The following is a 17,131-nucleotide window of genomic DNA, read 5'->3' as shown; positions in this document are numbered from 1 at the left end:
GATAAACCAATAGAGGAATATAAAATTGAAAACTGAAGAAGTCTTAACTATTTTTCAGCAGTTGTTATTCTTTTTGTCAAATTTTTATAAAATATTCAGTTTCTTTTTAAATCTCATATGTGAGTATTTTTGTGCTGAGACATTTACGTGGCACAATGGTCTGAGTGCCAGATTTGTAGTCAGGAATTCAAATCCCATCTCAGACTCTTACAAGGTGTACAAATATGACCATACCAACATTTACTTCACAGGGTTGTTATAAAGACCAAATAAGGTTACATAATTATGTGTTTTACAAATTTTAAAGCATTTATACAAATGCTACTACTATCATCATCATCATTGTTATTACTTTACTGGTCAAAATCAATTTGATTGTATTCTACTCTTTTCAAAGATAGTTTCTGAAACCACTCATTCAACAGTTGACATCGTATATAAAAGACTATAAAATGATGTTGTGAAAAAAAATCTTAAAATTCAGATTGAAAAGGTGTTTTTCTTTGAGAATAACTGCCATTGAAAATGTTTCAGGACCATGGACACTACCTTCTACCTAACATTAGGGAGTTTCATTGACTGCTTAGGTCCCTGCTTCTGTTCTACAGGATCAATCAATCATTCTTGGTGGATTCCATCATAGATGTCCAGCATATGAAGAAATATGAGATCACCAGTCCTGGACACTTAGGAAATCTGACCTGTTGGTTTTCCTTCTTAATGGCTAGCAATATGGCATTTGCTGGGAAATGCTAATTACAACAATTAAATAAGGATGTAATATTGCTTAGCAACCCTGTTAGCTAATATATAATTTTACATAAGAAATAATTTTGTTCAATTTTGGTGTGGTGGCTGGTTTTTATTAAGGCTATTAATAATAATTTGCATGTGTATAGAACATCTTATATCACAATCTCCAACACCTAACCAAAATGAAATTGGCTCACAATCATTTAACACCTACTGTGGCACAGTGGATAGAGGGTCAAGCCTGGAGTCAAGAAGATTCCTCTTCCTAAAGTCAAATCTGTTCTTAGACACTGACTGGCTATGTGACCCTGAGTAAATCACTTAATTTTATTTGCCTCAGTTTCCTCATCTGTAAAATAAGCTAAAGAAAGAAATGGAAAACCACTCCAGTACCTTTGCAAAGAAAACCCCAAAAGGGGTCACAGTCAGACATGACTTAAAGTGACTGAACATAAAAAGTATTTTCCTCTGATCTTCAGTATTATCATTCCAACACTCTTCAATCCCATGTGAAACTATATAATAGACTTTCTTCTTGTTCACTATAAACAACACTTCTCACCATACATATACTTTTTATCTACATTGCCTTTTTGACAATGTACCTCGTGCCATGTATTCTTCTGTCACTTCCATATTTTAGCATTCTTAACTTTCTTCAAAGTAAAATTCAAGTTTAATGAGATCTTTCTTTTCTTTTTTCTTTTTAGTTCCTTCTTCCTCTTAAAATTTCTTTGCATGTTATCTGTATTTCTGCACATGGCTTCACATCCTCAGTAAAACATAAGTTCCATGATGCCAAGAGACTTGAGTCAGGGAAGGAGATTGTGTCTGTCCAATGCTTAGCATAGTGTCTAGAACATAGTAGGCTCCTAATAAATGTTTGTAATATTGTTGAACTGAATGTCAGTTCAATAGTGGTCAGCATAGATGATGCAATATACATTTTGAGAATAAAAATGCTAATTTACCCTACAAATGCTATTTTAAAATAACAAAAGTATCTTTATTTACAAAAGTATTCTTAAAATACTTTCAAAAGATTAAAAAACATAGAGATGTATTAGTCTAGGAAAGAACTAAATAAATTATGGCATTTTCATATAGTGCAGGTTTTGTAAACTAGGGTTGGGGTTAAAAAGCCCTAGATTCAGATTCTCATCATTGACACATATTAGGTAGGACATTTAGCCCCTTCATGCCTCAAGAAATTCCCTCAAATTTATTTTCTAAGTGATAGATGGGTTTAGTGAGGAATTTCTTCTAGGGGGATTTCCTTATGCTTATGAAGTCATAAATCCTTCCCAGATTTGTATATATATATGAATGTAAAAGATTATCATTGTGATATAAGAAATAACAACAAGGAACAGTTTTAGGTAAACCTGGGAAGACTTGTATAAATCTTTTCAGACTGAAATTAGAACAAGGAGAACAATTTCTATAATAACAGCAGCATCAATACAGACATCTTTGACAGGCAATTTCTACAATAACAACAGCATCATCAAGACAGGCAACTTTGAAAGAGCCCTATAACTATAATGAACAACTACAATTCTAGAGGAGCAATGATGACAAAAATAGATAGTGATAGACTAAAAACACAGGAGACACATTTTTGGGGACATAGCCAATGTGGGAGTTTGCTTTGCTTGACTTTAATTGTTACAGAGGTTTTCTTTTTCTTTTATCTTTTTTAATGCAAGAGGAAGAAAGGAGAGAAAAAATGGTGATTGTTAATTGAAAGTAATAAAAAAATTTTAAATTAATGTAATAGAATTCTTTGTAACAACAAATAGTTTAGTAAAGTGAAAAGAGCCCTGTGGAAAGATCAAAGAACATAGGTTCAAATCATCACCAAATTATTTGAACTAGATGATTTCTGTCTCTATGTGTCTTCTGAAGCATACAATGAGAGGATGTGTCATTTTTCAGTTATGTCCAACTCCCAACTCTTTATGGCTCCATTTGTAGTTTTCTTAGCAAAGATACTGGAATGATTTGCCATTTTCTTCTTCAACTCATTTTACAGACAAGAGAGCTGAGGTAAACAGAATTAAGTGAGGATAACACAACTATTAAGTAGCTGAGACTGTATTTGAACTCAGAAAGATTCCAGATTCCGGATCCAGTACTTCCTGATTCCAGATCCAGCACTCTGTCCATTTCCCCATCTAGCTGCCTTATTCAGTGAGATAGAGAAAGACTAATTTAAAGTCCTGCAGAGTAAGTTTAGTCATTTTATTAGTCATATTTTTTAAATAAGAAAATGTATTATAGAAAAATGCAAAATTTTTTAAGTGCACAGATGAATTTTGAAGGGAACACAAAACAAATAGTTATTGCTATTATTTTTATACAATTTATGTTGCTATGATATATCTAATCAAAATGTTTCAATAGTCCTGGTTTAAAACAAATTGTTTTATTTGTAAACTTATTCCGTGTTTCATTATTTGAATGTTTCAATAATAATGATTTTTTTTAAATGAACCCCTCATAGTGTGAAATCGTGACTTTGTTTCCTCTAAGCCTCAACAAGATAATAACCTAGGAAAGACTTAGACACTTTGGAGAATAAGTAATAAGAAGTAACATTAAATAGGTGGTAGGTGATTAAGATAAAAATAAGATTTAGGCCCTTTTCCCTAACTGTCTGTTATTTCTATTTCATCCATGGTTTGTTTTCCAACATCAGAGTGGGCAGTAGAAAAATATCAACATAAGAGTCTTTTTTTTTTTTTTTCTAACTGGGAATAGACATTTTGCTTTCTGGCAGAAGGGAGACATTTATCTGAAAATTAAGTACTTCAATTGTAATAGTAATTACAATTTCCTATTAAACCATCTATTAGCAGCCCAGTTGCCCCCTTTCAGAACATCTATGCAAAGAATCCCATGAACACCAAGAAAAGAAGGCTTATTGTAAAGGAGACTCAGAAACCAATCATTACCCCTAGCCAGATTTCAGATTTTGCCTACTTCCAATGATACTTAACTGTCCATAAAATGCTATGTTAATGTGAGGTTTTTGGTTTTTTTTTTTTAAATTATTCAGGATATGGATTCTCAAGAGTTAAATTCATCTGGAAATCCATTTGTACCAATGTGTTCTCAGGAGGCTGGGTTAGCAACAGGGGCAGGCCTGATATTATGACTGATTGCCTTCCAGTCATGTACCATTTATCATTCAGACTACCTTGAATAAATCAGCACCATTTATAATTTTCCTTATGATCTCATTTTTCTGCCCATGCCCCCTAAACTGATGTTATTTTGTAAACCATTTATGAGGATTTGGTTTTCCTTATTTATTTATGTTCCTAGTTGCCAGAAAATACAGGATCTTGCTGATGTTAGATGTTCTGTGACCAGTATAGCAGTTGTGGCAGAATGGACTGATTCTTACCTACAAAGTCAGAGAAGTTGGGTTCAAATCCCAATCCCAGCTAAGATACTTACTTTGTGAAGTGGGGGCAAGTCACCAATTCTCAGGGTCTCATCTGTAAAATAAAGAAATTAGACTAAAGGGCCTAAGGTCCTTTCTACCTCAAAATCTATAATTACATGTCATTAAATTATTGGTTAGAGAAGAAGGAGTGTTTTGGGACTTAAAAAAATTTTTTTTTTTTGCCCAGCTTCAGATAACAATTAGAAATTAGGCTTCCTTTTTTTCTGGCTCATAAGTGCCATTTTTCCTTGGGAAAGTATCATAGAAACATAAAATTAGACCTAATAGGAATCTTAAAAACTAATTCAACATCCTCATTTTACAGAGGAGGAAACTGAGTCCCAGAGAACTTAAGTGATTTGCTCAAGAGCAAACAGATAGTAATGGAGGCAAGATCTGATCCCAGATTCTTTAGTTCCAAAGTCCATTTTCCCCCCATTATATTGTACTTGCAGCCTGTTTAGTGGAGGCGTTTGTGGCTGTTGTGATTCATTTCCTTCCACAAGTAAGAAACAGATGGTCATATTTTCAAAGATATAAAAATAACTTAAAATTTAAAATAATTAAAATAAAATTAATGGCTATTCCAGAAAAGCCCCTTGTGATTTGCTGTAGGGTTATCAGAAACATTAAGTATCTGCTCCTGGAAAAACATGAGATAAACAGAACAATTCAATTCATTTAAATATAAGTATATTAAATAGGCACTGTGGACACAACAGAAACCCTGCCCTGGAAAAGCTTATTGTCTAATTTATTGGATATAACATATAAACAGATAAATACATGAGGTACACAAAATACATTCAAAGAAATTTGGGAAAGAGGGGAGAAAAATATCCAGAACAACCATAGAAAAGATCTCTTACAGGAAGGAGACCATGACTCAGCCTTGAAGTGTTTATTAAACAAAAGTAAAGAGAAATAACATCTCGTTGCATATGTTAGATTGCAAAACAAATTCTGATGAATGGATGGGAAACCTAGTATCTTCCAAAGCAACTTATTCTATCCCATAAGAATTTCATCTACAAAATCTCACAAGAGTTTATCTAGCTATTACCTGAAGATCTTCAGTAAGTTGAATTTGTCCAACCATTCTCTTTTTTTTTTTTAATTTTTATTTAATAATTACTTTATATTGACACTCGTTTCTGTTCCAATTTTTTTTCCCTTCCTCCCTCCACCCCCTCCCCTAGATGGCAAGCAGTCCTTTATATGTTGGATATGTTGCAGTATATCCTAGATACAATATATGTTTGCAGAACCGAACAGTTCTCTTGTTGCATAGGGAGAATTGGATTCAGAAGGTATAAATAACCCGGGAAGAAAAACAAAAATGCAGATAGTTCACATTCGTTTCCCAGTGTTCTTTCTTTGGGTGTAGCTGCTTTTGTCCGTCATTTATCAATTGAAACTCAGGTCTCTTTGTCAAAGAAATCCCCTTCCATCAAAATATGTCCTCATACAATATCGTTGTCGAAGTGTATAATGATCTCCTGGTTCTGCTCATCTCACTTAGCATCAGTTCATGTAAGTCTCACCAGTCCTCTCTGTATTCATCCTGCTGGTCATTTCTTACAGAACAATAATATTCCATAACATTCATATACCATAATTTACCCAGCCATTCTCCAATTGATGGGCATCCATTCATTTTCCAGTTTCTAGCCACTACAAACAGGGCTGCTACAAACATTTTGGCACATACAGGTCCCTTTCCCTTCTTTAGTATTTCTTTGGGATATAAGCCCAATAGAAACACTGCTGGATCAAAGGGTATGCACAATTTGATAATTTTTTGGGCATAATTCCAGATTGCTCTCCAGAAAGGTTGGATTCGTTCACAACTCCACCAACAATGCAATAGTGTCCCAGTTTTCCCGCATCCCCTCCAACATTCATCATTATTTTTTCCTGTCATCTTAGCCAATCTGACAGGTGTGTAGTGGTATCTCAGAGTTGTCTTAATTTGCATTTCTCTGATCAATAATGATTTGGAACACTCTTTCATATGAGTGGTAATAGTTTCAATTTCATCCTCTGAAAATTGTCTGTTCATATCCTTTGACCATTTATCAATTGGAGAATTGTCCAACCATTCTCAAAAAACAATTTACAAAACTCACTAGATATCAATATCTATTTATATTTGCATCTGTAGGCATATTTATGTATATATTTAAATATGTGTATATATATACAGCTATATGTATATGTACATATATTTGACAATATTTACATGTATATACATATATGTTTGATACATATACACATGTAAATATACATTTATATATAAATAATCTATCTATATATATGTATATGTCACTCTTTTGTACTTACCAAAAGCTGGAAACAAAAAAATTAAATTAAAATTTAAAAAATTGAAAACAATGCAATTATAGACAGGGAAAAGTTAGATAACTTGCATGTCAAAGATTATTATTGTGCTCTAAAAATTAACCAATATGAAAAAAATGGAGAAATTTGGAAGACTTTCATGAGTTAATGGTGAGGACAGCAAGAAGAATCAATGGGACTACTCTCTACACTGACCATCAAATTTAAAGGAAAACATGAAAAACATCAGGACTCTGAAAAGCATTGAAAGATCAGTCTTAACTATAGAGGAGTTAGGATGAAATCTCTTTCCACCTTCTTAGCGAGGTGGTGATAGAATCTAGGTATGGAGTGAGATTTACACAATCAGTGTGATTTGTATAGTTTTATTTCTCTGTTCTTGGGGAGGGGAGAAAGGAAGAGGGAGTAGCTAGAGTTCTTTTAAACATAAGAACAACAATTAAAAAAAAAAACCTCTAAAACTAAAATAGAGCTATGAAATATAGTCACGTAAGCACACATAAAAAGATCTGCAGTTACGAAGAGCTTATTACCCTATAAGGCAGTCAGTTTCACATCTGGACAACTGTAGCTATTAGGAAGTTTCTCCTTACCTCAAACCTAAATCTGTCTCTTTGCAAAGTCACAAATTCCACCCATTGATTCTAGTTCTGTTCCCGGGACCTTCTTTTTTTTCTTCTGTAAAATGAAGGGATTCCTTTATGATCCTTTCTCTTTTTAATGATCTATAACTTGTAATCACCCAAGATTACCCAGCATGTTAATATTTGTGTCTACAGTGAGGGCGGTTCTTTTTATCCTTCAAGATTTGAATTTACCTTAAGAAAATCACACATCAAAAAAAGACATTTTTAAAAATGTAGCCACACTCGTGGGCAAGACTTCACAAGACGAGCTTGTTTTTAGTGTGCTTTACTTTCTTTTAAGTGCTGAGGGGAACAGGGAGTGCCCCTCCAGCAAGTTCTCCCTGGGGGAATTTGTAGAAGTTGCATGTGATTGGACAGCCATGCTAAATGAGTAGCAAACTGTGAACATTGAGCACAAGTGAACAAAATATAGGCGAAGGTCCATATTTTGACTTCAAAGATTTTACCTAAAGACAGAAAGAGCTAAATTCAAATTTGACCTCAGATTCTTACTAGCTGTGTGATTCTAATCAGGTTTATTAACTGCTATTTGTCTCAGTTTGCTCATCTAATAAAATGGGGATACTAATAATACCTACCTTACAGGATTGTTGTGAGGATAAAATGAGACATTTGTAAGCACTTAGCAAAGTGCCTGGTAAATAATAAAACACTTTTTTTTTTTTTCTTTTCCTTATCTTTCCCCCCTTGACTTGTTTCCTCTTCAGTAAAATAGATAATTGAACCTGTATCTCAGGGTTGCTATGAACACAAAAATGAAACAATATTTATAAAATACTTTGAAAACCTCAAAGTCTATGTAAAAGTTAGCTAATGATAATATTTATTATTATTATCAGTTGAGCAAGATTGTATTCATTCATCATCTACTCTTTCACCTTGTGTACATCTTTTTTTTTTTTTTTTTTGGTAAAGCAATTGAGGTTAAGTGGCTTGCCCAAGGTCACACAGCTAGTAAATGTTAAAGGTCTGAATTAAAATTTGAACTCAAATCCACCTGACTCCAGGGCCAGTGCTCTAACCACTGCACCATCTAGTGACCTCTGTACAAACCTTTCAAACCTCTAAAGTGCATGAGTTCCCCGTGCATCTACATTATTCATTTCAGTCAATTTTTCCCTTCTTCCCCTCTTGGGAATTTTTGGTGTCATAAGATTTTCACTTTTGAAATGCCTTCTGGGCTGATTTTCTCTATTGAATATCAGGGTATGGAAACTTACCTAGCCTTAACCTAAACCCATAGAACTCCATTCTTCCACTATTTCTGCCACTACCCTCCAGGAGTCTGGATAAATCACTGATTCTAGGCCTTATAGGATCAGAGCAAGACATCTTACCTTTTTTTGTTTCACAGATCCCTTTATCAGTCTAGTGAAATCTACGGATCCGTTCTCAGGATATTGGTTTTTGTTTTTAAAACTGAAGGAAATGCTAGTGAGAGGTTAGGGAAAATAATATAATTTTTTTGGTTTTTTTCCATCCAAATTCATAGATACCCTTGAAACCTTTCCATAGATCCCTTGGAAATTTGTGGACCCTAGAATAAGAATTCCCAAATTAAAAGAATGTAAATTTAAAGCTTGGAAGGAACAAAGGGTTATCTAGAGCAGTGTTTTCTTTTCACAGGTTGGAAAACTGAGAGTCAGGTGAATTGTCTTGCTGGAGGACTTTTAAGGACCTTTCCATTTCTAAGTCCTCTGGAAGTTTCAAATATAACATTTCTGATATATACAAGTATCTTTTTCTTAAATATTGCTGAATCATTCCCAATATTGACCTTTAAAAGTCCTACAGCTTTAGAGAAAGTCCTCTTTTCTTTACATTCTTCTAAGTTTAACTTGGCCTTAAAACTCCCAGCAGTTTTTCTCTTAGCTCCTGGATCCGGCTTTATTCTTAGTATAAGGAAGTCAGACAACCTCCTGTGCTGAAATCCATTACCATCTTTCCCCCAATTACAATAGACACTTTCCTTTGAACACTTTGGGGTATATGTGCATGTGTGTTTCAGTTCTCAGAAAGGGGGAACTATCCCATCTCCCCCTCCCCCCAAAACACACACACACACACACACACACACACTTAAAGAATCTACAAACCCCAGCTCTTCAGAGACATTTTAGTTACTGGCTTCTGAAAGTTTTATATTGAAAAAAAAAATCCTATTTTAACATGGGCATGAAAGAATTTTTAAAGTTATAGAATCAAATTATCACTTGTAGAAATATATACAAAACATTATTTCATATTTAAGTTTATAAGAGAAAATGATTAACTAGAAATACCTAATGAACTTTATAGATGGATATGGAATTCACAGGAATATGATGTTCCAAACCAAATTATTTAGGTACATGCTAGGTCATCCCATCAGTTTTGCTAGCTTGAGATCAAAAGATTGTGGTATTTCAAAGGGGATTAAGAGAAGATGGGAAGTTAGGATCAGGGATGAAAGGGTCAGAGATGGTGAGTAACTGAGTTTGAACTTCCAGGTGGTAAAGTGAATAGAGCAAGCTGTGTCTGGGGTCAGAAGACCTGAATTCAAATATAACCTCAAGACAATTCTTGCTGTATGATCTTGGGCAAGTCACTATTCCATTTGCCTCAGTTTCTTTCATTATAAAGGGGGAGGTAATAATAGTACCCACCATGAAGAATTGTTGGAAGAATTAGATGAAATGATTTTGTAAAGTATAAAAATATATTGTAAAGTGTAATGTTTATAAAGCACTATTCTAAGTAATTTACAAATATTTACAAATTCATTTTATCCTCACAATAACTCTGGGTGATAGGTGCTGTTATTATTTCTATTTTACAGTTCAGGAAATGGAGGCAAACTGGAGTTATATAATTTGCCAAGAATAACATAGCTATGAAATGTCTGAGGTCAGTTTGAACTTGCCTCTACATCCAATGCTTTATACACTACAGCCCTACTATACAGTAGGTACTGTATAAATACTAGTTTATTCTTCTTTGCCATTAATATTATTTTAACTGAAAATAGCAGTAAATATAACTACAAAGAGATATAGACTTTTTTTCATTGCCAAAGTTTTATTCTAAAGCTTTTACTTTAGAATCTTAAATCACACACACACACACACACACACACACACACACACACACACACGTTTTAAATCTAGCCTCAGAAACAAGCTGTGTGACTCTTGGCAAGTTTTGTAACTGTGATTGCTAAAACAAACAAAGAGAATATAGACTTACTGGGGAACCAGGAGAGAAAGATGCTCACCTACATAATAAAGTAAATCTAGGTAGCTGGGCAGAGGTATCTAGATAGGGGGAAAGTAAATAATACTCAAAAACTCTCTTTAAATATTTGAAGGAATGTCCCAGAGAAAAACAAATATGCCTGTTCTTATTCCAGAGAGAAGAACTAGGAATAGTGGGTGGCAATCAGACACTATGATGGAGCTAAAGTCATAAGACATAGGTCATTTGTAATCTGTTGATCATGGGTTAGTCAAGCAGTGCTTCCTCCTCTATAAAATAAGATTGTGACAATACATTCATGACAACCCAACAGGGTTATTATAAGAAAGATGGTTTATAACCTTTATAAATGATAAAGTACTATAGAAATATGATTATTATTATTTTAGATTTATGTAAAAAAGTTTTTTTAATCAATTAGAGATGCCTAACCATGAAATGGTCTTACTTGTGAGGTAGTGAACTCCCCATTGATTGAAATATTCGGCAAGAGACTTGATTAGTGTTTGTTGGGGGATGGTGGGGTACAGTTAGTAATGATTCCACTGTTTGGTTAAATTAAGTTAAATTAAGTCAGCTCTAAGGTTATTTTTAGTTGGACATTCTAGTCAAAGTGAAGGAAAGAAACTTTTATTAACCACTTACTCAATGCCAGGTCCTGTGTCAAGCACTTTAAAAGTATTTCATTTGGTCTTCACAATAATCCTGGCAAGCAGACAACATTATTAGCCTCATTTTACAATTGAGGAAACTGAAGCAAAATGGGGTTAAGTAACTTGTCAAGAATAACATAGTGATTAAGTATCTGAGGTCAGTTTGAACTCAGATTTTCCTGACTGTAGGCCTAATGCACCATTCACTGCACCACCCAGATGCCTCTAAGATCTCATGATTCTAAAATTTTTCTTTTTCAGGAAAAATGTGGACTATCATAAATCCCAAGTATGTAATTTATCCAGACATATGTCATTTATTCTCAGAACTAAAATATAAAGCGGCTTTTCTTTCCTCATTCAGAATAGCTTAGGGACATTGCATGAAAAGAGGAAGTTTTTCTATATATCTGGATTTATTTTTTTCTTTTTCCCAAATTCAGATTGGTCCATTCAGGTCCTGGCAAAGGATCACTGCAGGCTGGGGTGGATCTGTCATTTGCAACTAGGACTGGTACCAGGCAAGGAATTGAAACCCATCTCTTCAGAGCTGAGACCAGCAGGGACCTCTCCCAGTGGACAAGAAGCATCGTTCAGGGCTGCCATAACTCAGCAGAACTCATAACTGAAATCACCACCTGTGAGTATTACTGGCTAGGTCCCCCTAGATAGAATAATGGAGAAGACTATTGGAATGCCGCTCTGTCCCTAAAAAGCTTCTTTCTCTGATCCATTTAGGTGGCCAAATCTCTCATTTTAGAAATTATTATTATTATTATTTGCTGAAGCAATTGGGGTTAAGTGACTTACCCAGGGTCACACAGCTAGGAAGTGTTAATTGTCTGAGGCCAGATTTGAACTCAAGTCCTCCTGACTTCAGGGCTGGTGCTCTATCCACTGGGCCACCTAGCTGCCCAGAAATTATTATTTTTAAATTTTTTACTGGATCTGTATTTTCAGTTAGCCTAGGGAATTGATATCCCATTTCCTTTACCAAAACAGACCAGCTATTTCCCTAAAATGTAAAGTCATAGTTATCTGGATCACTGAGAGGTTAAATTACTTGCCCAGAGTCATACCATCACCATTTGTCAAAGGCAGGTTTTAAACTCATATCTTTCTGACTCTGAAATCAGCTTCCTGCCTACTATTTCACCATAACTCCAATCCTTTTGATTTTTTCTGTTAAAACAGAAATACCTCCTAGAAGTGTAACATATGGATTTAACCATTATTGTAGAAAAATAAAGGAGAATTTATATAAAGGATAGAGTGTTGGACACTGAGTCGAGGAGAGTGTTGGACATTGATTCAAGGAGACCTGGATTCAAATCTTACCTCCTATACTTACATATAGTTTCAAGCAACTCAAATAACCTCAGTACTCCCTAGTTGCTCTTACTATTTATTAGTTGCTTAATATATATTTGTCGACTTGGTTTGAATCAAAGTTGTTTGACATAGTAGAAAGGGTGCTATATTTGGAATAAAAAGACCTGGTTTCAAATCATGGTTCTGTTGCTATATTTGATCTTAGACAAATCATCTTTTTTGAAGGTTATTCATCTGTGAAATGAAAGGTTTGAGATTAGATGCTCTAAATTCCCTCTCATATCTAAAACTCAGATACTGTGACTTGAATAGACAAGCTGGTTTCCAAGGTATGTCTTGTCCATCTCTAAAATTTTGTAATACAACTTGTTGACACCTTAATTTAAATTAGTTTATCCCCTATATTCTAGCAGAGCAGTCCCCTGAAAACAAGGTCCTTTCAAGAAGGAAACCTATAAAACTTGGAAGATTCTGACAACTTCGTTTTAAAAGAAGAAAGGAAATGAAATGGTAGCAAACCAAGTTTGAGACTTGGTTTTCTCACTAAAAATCAGTTTCCACAGCTATCCATTAAAATAGGGACTCCCTCCCCAGAATCTCTTACTTAAAATTAAGATTCTTCCTCCTAGGTTTCTATAGTCTTTGCAAACAAAGGTAAAATTAGATGCTTTGCAGAATTTCCACTTACTACAGTGTTGGGATAGAAAATTAGTGCCTCTCATTCCCTTCACTGCACTCTATACAAACCATCAGAAAAACATTATGTACTATCTCTTTTGAAAACCTTTTGGGATTCTCCTTTCAGCTTTTCATTTATGATAATATTTTGTGCCAGGGCATGTGCGTGCGCACACACACACACACACAAGACCAGAGATTTCAAAGTGTGAGCTGGAAAAAGCTAATGCCACCTGAATCTTAAGTATCAGGAAATTGTGTTTCATCAGAGAAACCCAGACTCTCTTAGCTACCAGAAGTGCTACAGTGAATAGAAGGAGATGAAGATGCCTAATGGAGCCCTATTTAGTTTGCCCTCAATGACTTCTGAAAAATCTTTCCCCTCCTCCTCAAACTTAATTTTGAATGTCACAGGCAGGAAGGATAATCCTGTTGGTACCTTAGAACTCTTGTCAGTTGGAGATCAAGACCTAAAGTAATTTGCTTTTCAGTTAATGAGAGCTTGGCATATTTATAGCTGGTGAAGGTTTACAAAGTGCTTTTCATTATAGCAACTGAAGGATTGTGAAAAGAGCACTGGCTTTGGAGCAAAAGGACTAGATTCAAATTTGGTCTCTGACACTAGCAGTGACACTTCTCAGTTTCCTCATCTGTAAATTGAGGGGTTTGGACTATAGGGCCTCCAAGGTCCCTTCCTTGAAGTCTATGGTCCTATGAAGTTGGACAGGTCTGGTCTGGACCTGTAATTTGACTGGTATTAAGAATTCCTAGTGTGAGAAATTCTTTCCAGTAATAAATATAAGCAATTCATTTGTAACTTTGGAGAACAGTCTGTGCGCTGAAATTATATATCCATTATCACAGCCATTATTTGTTGGTAACAACACTTGAGCCCAGGTATTTCTGAGTCCAACGACGGCCTACTTATCCACTATATTACACTTCTTCTTGTGAAGAAAGAAAGAAGGAAAAAAGGAAAGGAGAAAGTGGGGGGTGGAAAGAAAGGAAGGAAGAAAAGAAGGAAAGAAAGAGGGAGGGAAGGAAGGAAGAAAAGAAGAAAGAAAGGGAGGAAAGGAGGGAGAAAGGGAAGGAAAGGAGGAACAGAGGAAAGGAATTTGGGAAGAGGGGAGGGAGGAAAGAAGAAAGAGAGGGAAGGAAGAAAGGGAGGGAAAAAAGAAGGAAGGAAGAAAGAAAGGAAAAAATTTATTAAATACTATATGCTGGGCACTGTGCTTACCACTTTACATTATTATCTCATTTAATATTACAAAATTAAATACAATAATACATTATATATAGTTACATTTTCTCATTTGATCTTCACATCTGTTTGAGGTAGGTGCTGTTATTATCCCCATTTTACAGTTGGGAAAACTGAGGCAGATAGCAGTTAAGTAACTCCCCCAGGGCCATGCAGCTGATAAGTGTGTAAGGGCAGATTTGAACCCAGTTCTTTCTGATTCTAAGGCTATATTGCTTAGTCACTATAGCAAACTGCCTAACAGATAATATCTGTTGAACAAAATGGTTTGAAAAGCAAACATTCATATATTTATTGTCCTTTCCCAAGCATCTGGATTTTAAAAAGTTGACCAGTTCATGTAAAAGCAGCCTGAAATGCCATCACCTGCTTGGGAGTCACGTGGCCAAAGTTTTTATTCTCTTTTTGCCAGCATAAAATCAGCCTCTCCATTAGAAAGGGGTGGATGAGGAAAGGGGAGTTTCAGTAAAATGAGCAATATTAAGGAAAGCTTGTTCCAAGTTTATATTATTCCAAAGGGAGACATCTTACATACAACAGAATAGTATGCAATTGATCATTTACTGCCTGTAGCAATGGTTTTTTTTTTTTTTTTTTTTTTTCCATATCTGAGATGGTCAAATAGGATGAATCAATGAAAAAATATACACACTATAGCTGATTTATTTTTTAATAAATTATTTAAAATATTGACCATTAGTTCATTTTCGAGTCACTTCCCCCAACCTTGTTCAAAGATAAATCCATTTCCAGATAAATAGACTCCTGCTGGTCTTTTGGAGGCAGAAGGATACTATAGATAAGACATCCAAAATGTCTGGAACAAATGTCTTGGGTATACTGGCTCTGCCATTTACAAGCTATGTGACTCTAAGCAAGTGACTTAACTTCTCTGAGTTTGTTTCCCAGTCTGCAAAGTCGAGATAATATTTATACTTTCTATTTCCCCACATGTTTCTGTCACTTTAAGGATTGTAAACCGCTTTTCAGCATTATCCCATTTGATCCTCACAACAATCCTGGGAGGCAGGTGCCATTTTTATTGTCATTTTGCAGGTAAGGAAATTGAGGCACACAGAGGTTAAATAAATGTCTAAGATGAGCACGAAATCCTGATTTTTTTTCCAACTTCAACTCAATTGCTCTGTAAGATGAGGTAAAATGTTTCAGAATCCTAGAGTACTTTGTCAGTGTAAAAAGTACTGTTAAAATTCTGTTCAGATTTTCAGAGTATGAAAAAAAAAGTTTCCCTAATGTTTGTTTGTGAGACTGCCTTTCAAGAAAGGTTGATAGTGCTGCAAATGTCAAATTACCTCTGAGTTTGGCTGTGGCCCAAAAGGCCATTTGAGCAGATTTTCAGAGTAGGGCCATAACACAGATAGATTTTTTAGTAAGTATAGCTAGGAAATGTTTATAATATTCTCTCCCATCTATTTTTCCCACTACTCCTAGCAAAATGAAAAAAATTTCTCTTACCTGTAATCTCATCTGTTTGGGCACTTTATTTACCATGCCATTGAATCTTCTCTTTTCATGTGATTTTTGTTCCTCTCAAAAAGTAAGAAAAGAAAATTCTATCTAAAGAGTGGATCTTTTAGTCCTATTGGAGCCAACATGTAATAGTAGAAAGATTATTGGAATGGGAGTTAGAACATGTGATTTCAATACTCTTTGGAATTCTAAGGCCCTATGTAATTAATGTTCACAGTTATCAATAGTTGAAGTTGCCACTTAGTATCTTTATTATTTTGGGGAAGTTATTTCACTTCACTAGGCCTCAGTTTCATTATCTGCAAAATGGATGAGTTGGATTAGATCCCAGGTTCACTTGAAGGATTTGGAGCGGGGGACACCTAATGGTGGTCTTCCAAGTATTTGAGGTGTTTTCACGTGGAATAGAGAAAGTTTGGCCCCAGAAGACAAAACCAAGAACACTGGATGGAAGCTGCAAAGAGGAAAATTTATGTTTGGTATGAAGGAAAATCTCATGATTATTAGAAATATTCAAAAGTGGGATGATACTCTTTATAAGCCAGTAATTTCTTTTTGCTGGAGATCCTTCAAGCAAAGGCTTGCAAGCTAAGCAGTGTTGTGGCAGGTATTATTTTTCAGGTATATGTGAAATGAAGTCCTTTCCAAATCTGAAATTCTAGAATTGAAATCTGCAAGGGACTTTAGAGTCTAAATAACTGGTCCAACCCCCTCATTTTAGAAATTAAGAAATTAAGAAGTGGTGAGGAGAAGTTGACTTGGCTGTGGATATCTGTTTAGCAAGTAGGAAAGCCCAAATTGAAACAGAATTAAGTACACAGCTTTTTTTTAATACCCTAGACAATCTCCAAGGTACCTTCCATTTCTAATATCCTTTGGCTTTCTAATCTTTTCATTTTGGGGGATGAAACCTAGAGGTGACAAAAGTGACAAAGAAAATATGAAACATTAAACGCCTGAGGAAGTATCTTGCCTTTATTTGGGTTATAAATTTGTTTCTTCCTTTGTCTTGCAGCATGCACATACAAAAACCAAGAGTGCCGTCTGACCATACATTATGAACATGGATTCTCCATCACCACTGAGCCACAGGAGGGTGCCTTCCCCAAGACAATTATTCAGGCTCCTTATGAAAAGCTCAAAATGTCTTCAGATGATGGGATCAGGATGCTTTATTTAGACTTTGGCGGAAAGGATGGAGAGATTGTAAGTAAGCTCATCATCAATATGGTTGGGGATTCATTTTGTTTTCATTTATAGTTTTAGA

At 35.0% G+C, this 17,131-nt stretch overlaps 1 protein-coding gene across 1 annotated transcript in view; it reads left to right on the top strand.

The window, feature by feature from the left end:
• SNTB1 (syntrophin beta 1) overlaps positions 1 to 17,131 on the top strand; it is a 321,902-nt gene that overhangs the window by 298,764 nt on the left and 6,007 nt on the right. Inside the window, exons 5-6 of the mRNA XM_051971026.1 lie at positions 11,546 to 11,742; positions 16,880 to 17,070. Of these exons, the coding sequence (XP_051826986.1) occupies positions 11,546 to 11,742; positions 16,880 to 17,070 (388 nt within the window). The remainder of the gene's footprint in view (positions 1 to 11,545; positions 11,743 to 16,879; positions 17,071 to 17,131) is intronic.

Source organism: Antechinus flavipes, chromosome 1 (genome assembly GCF_016432865.1).
Source record: "Antechinus flavipes isolate AdamAnt ecotype Samford, QLD, Australia chromosome 1, AdamAnt_v2, whole genome shotgun sequence".
Classification (NCBI taxonomy): domain Eukaryota; kingdom Metazoa; phylum Chordata; class Mammalia; order Dasyuromorphia; family Dasyuridae; genus Antechinus; species Antechinus flavipes.
Note: the sequence above shows the minus strand (reverse complement) of the source record. Positions and strands in the feature narration are given on the sequence as shown.